Source organism: Pinus tabuliformis, chromosome X, assembly GCF_031772625.1.
Source record: "Pinus tabuliformis cultivar Carrire ecotype Pingquan chromosome X, CPIR1, whole genome shotgun sequence".
Taxonomy (NCBI): domain Eukaryota; kingdom Viridiplantae; phylum Streptophyta; class Pinopsida; order Pinales; family Pinaceae; genus Pinus; species Pinus tabuliformis.
In genome coordinates, this window is record NC_142308.1 from 313228828 (window position 1) to 313243123 (window position 14296).

At 38.9% G+C, this 14296-nt stretch overlaps 1 protein-coding gene across 1 annotated transcript; it reads left to right on the plus strand.

Annotated features, from left to right (window-relative positions):
- The first annotated feature begins 291 nt into the window (after positions 1-291).
- On the plus strand, positions 292-2856 carry LOC149139676 (zerumbone synthase-like). Its single transcript, XM_089449310.1, has 2 exons — positions 292-487; positions 1263-2856. The coding sequence occupies exons 1-2, from the start codon at positions 417-419 to the stop codon at positions 2071-2073; spliced, it is 882 nt and encodes a 293-aa protein (XP_089305436.1). The 5' UTR covers positions 292-416; the 3' UTR covers positions 2074-2856.
- Positions 2857-14296: the final 11440 nt, after the last annotated feature.

Sequence of the window (14296 nt, forward strand, 5' to 3'; positions counted from 1 at the left end):
AATAACTAAGACTATGAAAACAAAAATTTAATATTGTACTTGGAGGAGACATTTGCGGATGGTGCGATGAAATTCGTTCGGCTCCACTCTTGAATAACTAATAACTAAGACTAGGAAAACAAAAATTTAATATTGAACGTCGGTGAGATCTGTGGGCATGATGCGATGATGACGAGGGGAAGAAATATTAACGCATTAGCTATTTTGATAGTTTTATTGGAGTAAACTAAGACTGGGACAACAAAAATTTAATATTTGATATTTTGATAGATGTATTCAACCAGACTCACAAGCTTCTCCTCACGGTATAAGTAGCCCTCGCCAGCCGTGCTTCTAGTACACCATACAATCTGCTTCTCTTTTCCTGTAAGACTCGCTTCCTGCAACATCTAATCGCCCGATTTCGCTCCCAAGCCATGTCTAGCGAAGAAGTTAATGGAGCTGCTGCCTGCGTTGGCAGTCTGAGCTCTAATGGATCAAAGCAACGGTAATTGCAGTACACGGATTGCAATTTTGATGTCATATTTGTTTGAATTTATTATTGGCGCAGATTTATTTTAAATAAAGATTTAATATGAACCCAGAGAGATTTCAATTGCAATTTTGATGTCATATTTGTTTGATATTATTATTGGCGTAGATTTATTTTAAATAAAAATTTAATATGAGTAGAGAGGGATCTAATTTTTTTAATCATAAAAGAGTGGATATTATTTAAATGTTTCATATAGTTATTTAATTTTTAGATATTCAATTTATTTATTTATTTATTTTTAATTTTAGTAGACATGAACACTTTCAGTTTTGATAATGGTCTGACAGTGTTACACATCATACTGGGTTATAGAATGAGCCTTTCAGCTCAATTATGTTCATTTTGCTAGAAATAGATTTTTCCCTTTTGAAGTTGTTAATACAACAGTATTTTTAGGAAAGTTTACCAGGTGTAACATAGAGGGTGATTGAGTGTATTATTAATTCACTCAGATGTGAAGGTTACTGGTTTGAAATCATGTGGACAAAATTTTAGCCATGGTTTGACCCAGAGAGATAGTTTTGATGATTTAGATGCCCATAAATCTGAGTCCAAATAGCTCAAAACTCACTCTACAAATAAAAAAACAATATTCTTAAAAACAAAACCATTATAAAAAAGAAATTATAATATATTTTTGTAAAGATTGGTAGAATTTAGAAATATTTTAAAATTCAAAATTACATATTGTGAATAATGGATTAGAAACAATAATCTTTGAATGCAGACTGGAAGGGAAGGTGGCAATTATCACAGGAGGAGCCATGGGAATCGGGGAAGCCATTGCTCGGCTCTTCACAAATCACGGAGCCAAAGTCATAATTGCAGATCTGTCAGATGAAGTCGGCAAAAAACTTGCAGAATCCCTTTCTCCCTCTGCAACTTACGCGCACTGCGATGTAAGCAAAGAGCAAGACGTCAAAGCTGTGGTGGATTTGGCCATGGAGAAACACGGTCAGCTGGATATCATGTATAACAACGCCGGTATCAACGATGCCCTTTGGTTTCAGAGGGTTGAGGAGTACGACATGGAGCAATACGATCGAGTAATGAACGTAAATGTAAGAGGGGTGATGCTGGGCATTAAGCACGCGGCCCGGGTGATGATTCCGAGGAAGAAGGGCTGCATAATCTCAACCAGTAGCCTTGCAAGTATAGTAGGAGGATCTGCGCCATACTCATACACGGCCTCCAAACATGCAGTGATAGGGCTCACTAAAAACGGTGCAGCAGAGCTGGGGAAATATGGGATCAGGGTCAACGCTGTCTCTCCTGCTGGCGTAGCGACGCTATTTTCAGTGAAGCAGATGAGAAGGGGCGGCGATTCTTCCTCGGTTATTTCTGAAAAGGAAAAGGCCACCGTAGAAGGCTTTTGCAACAGTATGGGCAACTTACAGGGGCCGACTCTTCAAGTGGAGGATGTTGCGGAGGCTGGGCTGTATTTGGCTAGCGAAGAGGCTAAGTATGTTAGCGGGCATAACCTTGTCGTGGATGGCGGGATCTCTGTTGTTAATCATTCCTGGGGGCTTTACCGCTGACAGTTTTTTACGCTATTTCTCTGAAGTAATCCTGCAATGTCCTGGGCTTTACTTAATATTTTGGAGTCATTATTGATTTCAGAAATATATAGGAATCTATCCTATAAGAATAAATTAATATATAGGAATCTATCCTATAAGAAATAAGGCTTTTTATAAGAATAGGTCAACTAAGTTCTTATAAGAATAAGGCTTATTATAAGAAGAAGGTCAACTAAGTTTTTATAAGTTCAATTAGGTGAATTATTTGAAGTAGCCCCTATCTATCTTATAAGAAAAAGGTTTTTTATAAGAATAAGTCAACTAAGTTCTTATAAGAACAAGAGAGGCTGCATGGTAGCTAGTCCTTGCCTTGAACAGGAAGTATAGGAAATATCCGTAGTCTCTGGGCGCATGTAAAAAAATATTATATGGTGCAATAGTTTATACAGATACATTTTATAAATTAGTCTGTTTTGAGAGCCAACTCAATCTTAATGTCACGTGGAACAAACCAATGTTTTTCTAGATTGTTCTTGACTTGATATGTTCTTGACTCTAGCAAGAAGATAACAAGGATGAAATAAGTTTGGATTATTATCTGGGGTTTCCCAGTCATCTGCATTTTTCCAGCCCTGCACCTCCTGTAAAACATTGATAACCGATATTCAAAGCGAAATTGTGTTGTTATTAATTGATCACATGACATAACATCATAAAATCCTTTTTCGTAAGTGCTTGACTGATAGGTAGGAAGAAAAGTTGATGAGGTTGCTAAGTCTAAAAAGTGGAACTTTCCAAACTGCAGAAGAATCTGCAATTGTAATATTTGCTTGAGAAAACAAAGTTGTGTTCTTATCGGAAATGGAATTCTTATGCATATATTTGAGGTTATGCTTTTATTGTTGATTTATTCAAGTGTCTAAATATTTATGCGGTGCATGTTAATTATATGAATATTTTCACAATAAGTAGTCTATTGGTTCTCAGGCGCATGTTGATTATATGAATATTTTCACAATACTCTAGTGCCTCCATGAAAAGCTAGGAAATCTAAAAAGTCATTGGTCAAGGCTTCCACTCTTTCCTAAGTTAAGAAGTTGCAAAAGCCATCGGATGAATCCTCTACTCTTGCGGGAGTTGTTTAACAGTTAAAAAAAATAATAATACAAAAAACAGAAAAATGCAAAAATGTCTAGTACTAGCTCTAAATCCATAACTGGAAAAGGCTTTGATCCACGTAGGAGAGTATGTATCGGTTTTGAGGGGAAAGAATCATAAAATCATAAGTGGAAAAGGCTTTGTTCCACGTAGGAGAGTATGTACCGGTTTTGAGGGGGAAAAGAATCCTAAGAGAAATAATATGAAAAAATTAAGGTCAATTTGAATGAGGGAAATCTAGATTGTAGTATTTTACAAGGATGGGAAGAGGATATTTGATACATGTGCTATGAAAGGAGGAATAAAAAAAAGAAAAGCTAAAATACAACCAAAACCAAACAAAATTTATTGCTCCAAAAATTAATTGTAAAGTTGGACATCTGATGCCAAAATAGAGCGATATCAAAGAGATCAATGATTAGTCTATTTTTATATTTGAATTTCAGTATACAATGATAAAAAAATGTAGAGATGTTATGAACCAATGGAGTGGAAATTCAAAAATATTTAATCTGGAGTGGAAATTCAAAATTATTTGATCTGGTGTTTTCGCAGAAGGGTCCCAGTTGACTTCAACGCGGATGGTTTTAAAAAAGTACACACGGTTTGAGAAAATTCTCTGATTCTTCCGTCTCCCAGTTTTTATAAAAAGGTCTTGAAGAGATATTTTAAAATGCATATTTTGGTTTGATGATTCAAACATTTATATGAACGTGGATCCCAGTAAGGAATTTATTAAGAAGATCCTTCGACCAAGCTGTTAAGAAAGGAAGTCCAGAAGCTATTAATTACTTCTCTATTGAATCATTTTTTTCACTTTTCGTCTCTTTCATTATCAATGTATTCATTACAACCTACTTAAATATGGCATTTGTTTATGCCTCAAGGTGCCATATATGATGGGCAAAAGACTAATGGGAGTTCCAGAAAAATAAAAACATTTCAGAAATAAAAAAGCACCAAAATGGACAGCGAGAGCTAAACCACTTGTTAAAGAAAGTGTTGACTCTCATTATATTAATAATGTTTTGGATGAAGCAAAGAAAGTGACTGCCCGTGAAAGAGATGAGTCTAAAGCATGCTTAATGAGAACGCTTCCCAAAGAGTATGGATTGATATCATTCTTATGCAAATCCAAGTCAAACAATGCCTGCGTTTATAGGTTATATATATAATAGTATGTGGCTTATAAGAGTAGATGAACTCCATATAATTGGGTACCATGCTCTACGAATTGGGTATCAAACCGCTGAAAAGAGCAACCATGAGGTCGACGACCAACAATGATTACAACGGTAACCCCCATCACTTCTAGAAACTGCAAAAGGAAGTGTTCAGAGGTAGTTTATGGTTTTGCATGACACCATCCATGGTCTGCCAACATACACATGAAAAGAGTCGGGCCCGCACATACATTCACTACATCTCAAATTTTATTATGTATGTGTCAAACTCATAAATATGTTTCTGGTTTTCACTTTATTCGGGATCAAAAGAAAGGTCCGGTTCGTAGATCGAGCCCTTCAATTGCGAAGAAGACACCCCTATTACTATTTCTGTCGGAAAACAGACACAAAAGATGTAGTTCCTCAATTGTCTCCGTCACTGTCCCTCTCTGCCCTAACGACACACTGCAATGCTTACGCGGGTCCAAATAGTATGGTAACTGCCACGCGGCCTTTGAAAAGGAAAGGCGAGCCGTTCAACGATTTCGTCGGAAGGGTCCAAATAGTATGGTAACTGCCACGCGTCCTTTGAAAAGGAAAGGCGAGCCGTTCAACGATTTCGTCGGAAGGGCACGACGCTGGGTATTAAAGTATAGTACTAGCTCGCTCCTCTGCCTCCTAGACATTATTCATTTCTTTGCCACGCGGCCTTTCAATAGTAATGGCGGACCATTCAATGACGTAGTCCGTAAGGGAGGTAATGGCACGACAACGAGGTAATCCGGATAATTACCAGCTCCCCTGTGCCTTCGCGCACAATCTTCATTTTCCGCTGCTGTTCCACTGGTTTCGTTGGTTGGTTGTTTTTTACCTACAAATTAAGAAGAGCCAAGAGTGAGGCAGTTTACTTTGTTTCTTGTCACGATGGAAGAAGCTGCTCAGTTCCCGGAGAAGACTTTGACAGGCATCCAGTTTGGCCTTGCATCGTCTAGAGAAATCGTAAGTAGCATGAACGAAATAGAGAAGAAACCTGGTCCTAGTTTAAAGTTCTTTTGTCTTCTTTTGTTGCTTGCTTCGCATAGGGGTAAACGGATGAAACAATAGCTTATGGATCACCCCTGCGACTAAAGTTGCTTTAGCCTTTGCTTTTTACTTGTATGCTTCCCTTGCTCTTGCTTTAAATGCTTGCTTCTACCCCCATACCATTCTAGCTACCCTTGTTTCTGCTGGCACTAGAATAGGATCTCTAACCGGGAAACGAACTTGATCTCTAACTGTAAGGGATGCCTCGGGGTTGAGATCTGGAGATGGGTTTGGAACCACGCGAAGGGAAGCTGCGACAGATACATTTAATTGTTAAAGGTCAACAACTTAACCTGCTACCTTAGCTTCTGCAGAAGAGAGAGCGCTTAACCCCTTTATTTAATTTCGATTCATGGCTAAGGGTGTTGCTTTATTAAAAAAAAATTGAGATATAATATAGATATATATAGAAAAGCAATAATAAAGGAGTGATAGAGATGGAAATGGATATCACTATGGCTCGGTCATTGCCCCTCCTTTTGATTCTATTGGAGGACTGGTAAGGTAGCTGGGGTATTGGTGACCCAAGCTTCCGTAACCTCCCACGTGTGGAAGGAGCCATTGGGTGGTTTAGGTACTAAATGTGGGCGTATTGGGGAGTGAGGGTTTAGATGGGTAATGATGGGTATGTCGGAACCCTCAGGCTGGCATGGGTATCTGGTATTGAAAGGAAAAACTGAAAAACTATAGTTGCTTATCAAGATGTTGTTAGCAAAAAAGGGCTTCTGCCGCTAGTATTATTGTTCATTAACTATAGCTCCTTTCGCCAGCTTTGAAGTTTGAATGCTGAAAATGTTTATGTATTTAATTCAAGTTAAACTAAATATAGCACTTATTCTTACTGTTTTTCATGATTAGTATTCTTTTTAACCACTCTTCATCCTTAAGAGCTCTCTTATGTCTTATGTTTGGTAATGGCTTACGTTGTTTGTCTTTCTCTGCGAATTATTTAGGAGTTGTAATTCTCTAAACTTTATTAACCTAAAATTGTTGTGAATGCTATAGGGATACAAATTGATTATGGAATTACAGAGATACAAATATTGATTATGGAGAATTGCAAAGCTAAATCAAAATACCTGATAGAAATCCTCGAAAAGACTGGAACTTTTAGCATACTTTCCAAAGATGTAGGCATCCCTGTTGTTGGCTCCAGGTGTCGCTTGCCTCATTTTCCCTGGGCGTTTTGCTACTATTTTTTTCGGCTTAATCAAAGTCATTGGCTTTACAAACCAGCCCAAATTGGGCTCATAACCAGGGCCGATGTTTTCCGACTAGAAATCGCAGATGCTATAGATGGCATCCACAGAAAATAAGGGAAGGTTGCTCAAGATTAATGGAAAGGAGTTGTTGGAGGACTTCAGCAAAACTCAGGCCGAGCAATTGGCTGAGAATATTGCGATGGTTTTCCAGGAATTGGAGGCTCATTAGGTGACACAGATCCTTGAGGCTCATCAGGTGACGCAGATCCTGTGAACCTACCATAGTAAATACGGGCAATCCTGGGCAGTGTTGTGAACCTGCCATAGTAATGGAAATATGGGCAATGGAAGCATGTCCAGCCCACCGTAACCTGCTTTCCCTGGCCACGCCACACTACAAACATGCACTGACCACTGACAGATGGCGAGATGACGGAAACACTGCTGTGCAAACGCCATGTGGTGTAGCCAACGACCTGATCTGCTATGTCCTCATATATGTCCTCATCTGTTATGTCCTATTGCTCTTGTATATACAACATGTTCTTGAGCATTTAATGCCATGGACTAATGCCAACATTAGTTTAGATAGTATTTACAAGTTTAGAAATACGAAACATACAAAACAATTTTAACCTATTTTTTAGCTTTGGATTAGGCTTGATTCTTAGGAAGAGGCCAAATAACATGATAAATCAATATGTTTATAAAAAAATTGTTTAAAATTAATTAGCCAATTCTAAAAATAGCTTTGGATTAGGCTTGGTACTTAGGAAGAGGCCAAATAACATGATAAATCAATATGTTTATAAAAGCTTTGTTTAAAATTAATTAGCCAATTCTAAAAACAGCTCAACTAATACTAAACTAATAATTTCCGATTACTATAGTCCATGCCGAGAGGCAGGGACTCATTAGGTGACACAGATCCTTGAGGCTCATCAAGTGAAGCAGATCCTGTGAATCTACCATAGTAAATATGGGTAATCCTGGGCAATCCTATGAACCTAGGGTAGTAATGGAAATATGGGCAATGGAAGCATGTCCAATGGAAATACTGGTAATGGAAGCATGTCCAGCCCACCATAACCTGCCTTGCTTGGCCATGCCATGCCACAAACATGCACTGACTACTCACAGATGGCGAGATGGCGGAAATACTGTTGTGCAACCACCATGTGGTGTAGCCAATAATCTGATTTGTTATGTCCTCATATATGTCCTGCTGCTCTTGTATATACAACATGTTTCTGAGCATTTAATGCCCTAGACTAATGCCAACATTAGTTTAGATAGTATTTACAAGTTTAGAAATATGAAACAAACAAAACAATTATAACCTATCTTTTAGCTTTGGATTAGGCCTGGTTCTGGGGATGAGGCCAAATAACATGATAAATCAATATGTTTAGAAAAACAGTGTTTAAAATTAATTAGCCAGTTCTAAAAATAGCTCAAATAATACTAAACTAATAGTTTCTGATTACTATAGTTCATGTCGAGAGACATGGACTAATAAGGCTTTTTATAGGAATCAAGGAAACTAAGTTTTTATAAATTCAATTAGGTCAACTATTTGAAGTAGCTCCTTATCTCTCTGAATTTAAGTCAACTATTTGATTCTCAATATAAAATTTTAAATGTTTAATAATTGTTGTTTAATTATTTTCTATTTTGAAAATTTGTAATATATTTTTGTTAATTTTGTTTAGAAATATATTAAAATTAAAATTATAATTGTTTGTGAAATATTTATTAAAATTATAAATTTGAATTATATAATTTAAATGTTTAAGAGAATTGAAAATTTCAGTGCAAAATTTATTTATGTAATAAAAAATTACATTTTTAACCTAAAAATAAAATTAGATTTTCTCACAATTACATCACCATTTTGACTTGAAAACCCAAAAACATGAAATAAAATTAATTTAAAGAGGATAAGATAGCCTCCGCATCATTATCCACCATTCATTTTTAGTTTTCTCGGCCTACCAAGGATATTAACTGGCATATAATAAGGATTTCTGTTGAAATATGTCCTCTCCAAGCGCACCAACGATCTGTTTTGATATGTCATTGTTGAACCCTAAAATGTCAATGAACCCATCTCATAAAAGCCTCTGGTCTAGCTATGTTGGAATTAGACCATATTGGAATTGGAGGTGCGGAATATTTTTTTAATTAAAAGGATGGTTCATATTTAATGCATATTCTTTGCCTAATATCAATATAGGATGAGGTTTAGTGTCTTTGACATGTTGTGTTACCGTTCTATTTATTAATTTTTAATTATATAACAACGTTTTGGGTTGTGGACTAAGGGTAGGCTTTTGGGAGTTCATCGTAACCAATCCAGGTTTGATTTTCAATGTTGACAGGTTTAGTGTCTTTGACATGTTGTGTTATAGTTCTATTTAATAATTTTTAATTATTTAATAACGTTTTGGGTTGTGGACTAAGGGTAGGTTTTTGGGAGTTCATCATAACAAATCCAGGTTTGTTTTTCAATGTTGCCAGGTTTGGTGTCTTTGACATGTTGTGTTATATTACTATTTAATAATTTTTAATTATTTAATAATGTTTTGGGTTGTGGACTAAGGGTAGGCTTTTGGGAGTTCATCATAACAAATCCACGTTTGATTTTCAATGTTGCCATTGTTACCAGTGCCTCTTAAATTAAATCAAATCCAGTTCTTCTCTAAATTAACTTAAACGCTGGTCAGGTTGCTTTAAATTAAATTTGAAGCAAGCGAAATCGATGAACATTATCTACCCATTTAGAATCCAATTGGAACTGGAAATGGGTGAACTGCAATGCGATAAAGCAGTGAACGATATTAAGAGGAACCATTGAGCATTACCGTAAGAGAACTTAGAAGCCCTCTGTTGTCCATAAGCAAGTACTTGTAGTTACCGAATCATTGATTTTAACAACAGAGTAACCACTTCCTTCTTTTAAAGCAACAACGGACATCCTCTAGTCAACCAAAATGGGACCGAAAGTATGAGTTCTGAAATTTCTTCTGCCACAATGCTCCAGCCAAGGGTTAGAGCACTAATCTTGACGGTTGTTCCCATGACAGTTAGTGGGCGACAGTCTGCTGGGAATTAAGAGTCTGCCGGAGTTAGTGAGTGTTGTTGAAATAAATGATAGTCCGCAAATTGTACTTAGAAATTCTGGCTGAGATTATGTATAAATAAACAGATGTTGAAAGTAATTGACAAGTTCTTTTGGAGATCCTTCATGCACAAAGACAACACAAAGTGAGTTTGAAGACTCTCTAAGAGAGTTTGTCGATTACATTCAACATCTATTTATTTATACATAATCTTACTCGAATTTTCTACCGTACAATCTGTTGACCGTCATTTATTTCAACAACTCTCACCGACTCTTGTGGACTTTTAATTCCCTGCAGAGTGTTTCCGACTAGCCGTGATGGGAACATGGGTCGGAATTAATACTCTAACATTCCTCCCCTTAATCAAGATGACCTAAACATTAAAGTGTCTGTTGGTCTCAGTCTCGGTTGAGGCTTACAACAATACATATAAAAAAAACCTTTATAAGGGGGCTCTCATTTTTGTTGTTGGTTTCACACAACATAACCTTCTTCAGTGGACACTCGGTTGCATACACTCCTATCTGCCAACACTCCACTGGAAACTATCTGCGTCACATAGGCATCACGGTCTGCACAACCTTCTTCAGCGGACACTTTGTTGCAAACACTCCACTGGAAACTCTCTATGATCTACAACACACAGGCATCATGGTTGGCAAAGCTTTCATCAACGAACACTCGGCTACAAACGCTCCTATTTTCAAACACTCCACTAGAAACAACGCTTTTTAACAACGTCAACAACATGACAGACTCTACTTTCCCTTCACAACCATGGAGCCATCCTCTGGCCCTTCACAACCATGGAGCCATCTCTGGCTCTTCACCCCACATAGCCCACAGCTCTGCTCACCATCGAGCTTACATCTCTAGCTCTGAGCTCAAACGCTTCTAGGGTAAAACCCTCAACTTCGGTCGGCTCCACACAAACTGCATGCAACACAGAACCTCTCAATCAGTGTTCGGTGCTCCACTGCACCACTGTGTCAGCTCCATGGTTTTCTCCAGCATATATTTCGTGGATCATTTGTCGAAAGAGGGGAAACTTTTCTTCATGGCATTGATCAAAATGAGCGTCGACAAGCCCGCTGGAGAAACGCAGTTCACTCAGATGTAGTGTGGTGTAGATCGCACAGAGTTTCTAGTGGAGTATTCACAGATACGAGTGTCTATAACTGAGTGTCTGCTGAAGAAAAATGAAAACCCCCTTGTTGGAGAGGTAAATCCCCTCTGCGGACAGAGGCGATCCCACTAGCCCAAAATGGGTCTAGCAACAATCAAATCACGCTACCACGCAAGTTCCTAGTTGCATACTGAAAGTGGATTACGAGAACCAACCTAGAGTCCAACGCTAATGTCGAAGAAGAGTTGATACTCCCGTTCCCTTGCTCTGGCAGGTCACAATCCTTGCGATCCCCGCGTATGGATACCTGCACATGCAAAGAACGAAGCGAATACAGGCATAAAATCCACTAAAATACAACTATATTTCAGTCAGAAAGGAAATAAACCAAACATTATCATGATGAATAATGAGATTGGAACCATAACAGTAGTCGTTTATTAATGAATAATCAACAGAGAAAGATACAACCAAGGTTCTGACGTTGAACCTCTCCTCTGGCTGGGCGAGCAACTATGTATATCTTGCAATAGACCTTCTCTCTCTCAGACTTCCGGCAGCATAACCTCCCTATGCTTCAAGACTCTTACTATCACACAAGACAAGCATAATCACAACTAGCATTACTCAAAAACTAGCTTGTCTAATGCATGAGGACAGACTTTTATAGATGGAGAAGGGAGGAAGATACAATGCATCAAGACACCCATTGTGGATTGGCATTATCTCCGAAAAGCCGCTGTGGATAGATGTCAAGGATAGATGGTGACTCTCGACCTCTATCAGATAAACTTTATCCTCAAAAGACTTCATGATCTGAAGGGAAAAAACATCTGGGCGCGCGTTTGTCAAAAATTATTACCAAACTTGGTTGGCGCGGGTGTTGTTCTGAGTCAGAGCGCCAATGGTCGCACCCCCTTTTGAGGATCTCAGTGATTGGCGCAGGTAAGACATTGTGGACCCGCGCTAATGGGAAAAGGGTACTTTTCAGGGATAATTTGCAGAAGGTGTCTTCAGGGAACATGAAGTACATACTCAGGGGAACATAATGCAAGTGTTTTTAGGTTATGTCACTGCTCACAGGTCCCAAAATGCGTCCTCCAATGTACGGGAACAGGGGTAACAGGGACGGTGACCAATGGTGACAAATTACTGTGTAACAGATGCCCCCTAAAGCATGAGGCCCGAGAGAGAGAGAGGGGTGAAATGCTTTACAAGAATACATGTAGCTGCCGCCGAGAATCTGCATTGAGAGATACAACTGATAGCTCAAATACATGATGTACGTGGTATGGTCGCAGCCATCCATAAGAGAGTACATGATAATCTAGATCCATAGTATGGACGCAGCCATCTGGTTAGGATCAATGAATTGACTCAGGTATGGTCGCAGCCATCCAATGAATGAGTCATGTATCAAGAATCACGCCTGGATTACAACAGACACAATCCAGGGTCTTGCGCTCCATCTCGACCCGAACAAAAGTACAAGTTCAAGCATGCGAATGTATGAGCTGAAGTCGAACATGCATGAACATCGTCTGATTACCAGTCAATATTGGAAACTGTTAACAGACGCGAGAGGTACCACCAATAATGACAATGGCCCTCAAGGTACTATAGGTACAATCTGCGGCGTGCGAATTAGTGATCTGATGTCGAACACCCGTAGAATCATTCGATCGGAGGCCAATGCTGAAAACCTCACGTCGAACACGAAGAACCTGCCATTGAGGCATGCAGGCTCCAAGGCACCGGAAGGGAGTCTCTAGATCAACTTCCTGGATAATGAGCTGGAGTCGACAGGAAGTGACCTTGATCGAAGGTGGGCCATAATGTTTCCCACATCATTGACACAAGACAGAGAGATAATGTTGTGAATCAAGATTGTGCGAGCTATCAGAGGGAGGTTGTTTCTTTGCAGAGGTCAACTTCTCTTGAACATATCAGCGGCACGACAGTGGAATTGGCAGTATTTGACATCAACGTATCAGAGGTCATGGTGACGAGGCAATGAGCAGATGAGCGGTCAAACAGGATTACCCAAATCCACGGAGGCAAGCGAAAAAATGAGATGAGATATCCCCACCCCGACACGAAAGCAGAGAAGTGCCATGTTCAAGAGCGACATACTGCCGACACGACGGTAATTATGGTTCCTATTTTTCCCCCGCCATTTCTGGCGAGTACCCCAATTATTTTTAACAAGCTTGATGGGGATAGCATATGCTTGTAGTGCGTCATCTTGACAAAATCCGATGTCATCAGGTTTTAACGAGTCTGACAAAGGAAGAACTCGGCGTCTTTTCATGTTTAGAGAGTTTGAAAAGACAGCAGAAAAGGAAACTCCAGGGGTGCCCTTTTTCATATAGTTGTGTCTCTCGAGCCCGAAAAAGTATAAAACAATGCTCGAAAGAATTTCCCGACCATTACAATCGAGGAGTACTTTTCATAAATAGTGATTTCGACCTGAAAAAGTAAAAAAGCGATAAAAACCACGTCGTTTCGTAACCATTAACGAGTTTGAAACGACAAAAACCTGGTAATCTTTTTATGTTTTAACGGTCGACAAAAAGAACTTAAAACGACCGCCCCTTATTAACGTTTTAACGAGTCAAGAGGAGTAACTCGGCAATCTTTTCCTCTTTAAACGGTCAGAAAAGAGCTGAAAGCAGACCTTAAAAATAACCTTTTCACATGTTTTACTGAGCCTGAAAAAGTAGAAAAAGGAGCTCATTTCGTTGCTTGAGTTGCACCAACCCCTGTCATCATACAAAACAGCGTAATACCCACTTCGACATAAATATATATTCCAAAAATACTCAAAAAATATCATTTTTAATGTTTTTTTAGGTCAAAAAATGCTATAAATAGTGAAATGGTAAAAAAAAAATTTACTTTTCACTTTTTACCTTGTGAGTTTACCATTGGAGGGTTTTGGGTGCAAACTTCAACTGCTGATTACGATCAATCCAGGAGATCATTCGAGCCACCGTCTGAAGCAGGTAAGAGGCCTCATCCTTGGCTTTGTTTTCATTCCATTCTTTCAGTTTTTCATCCATAGATTAGTCCCCTGCCAGAGGATTTGCAAATTCATAGGGTTGCGCCATTGGCGCGAGTTTCCCGCACGGGATCGCGCCAATGGGATTTTTTGCCCAAAGGGGGCGCGACCTTGGCGCGACCTAAATTTGTCATGAATTGAGCCGTTGTTTTTGCAAGTTTCTTCTAATTTTGGTTTCACCAGTGATCTAATGATGAAAATTTCGACTTTATGGCTGCAGGGATTGGTCAGAATGGCTGTGGAATGGAGAGAAAGAGAACATGATGCCATGGCAATGGAGGATAATGCACGCATGGATGCTCTGAGAGACCGTGGCTTGA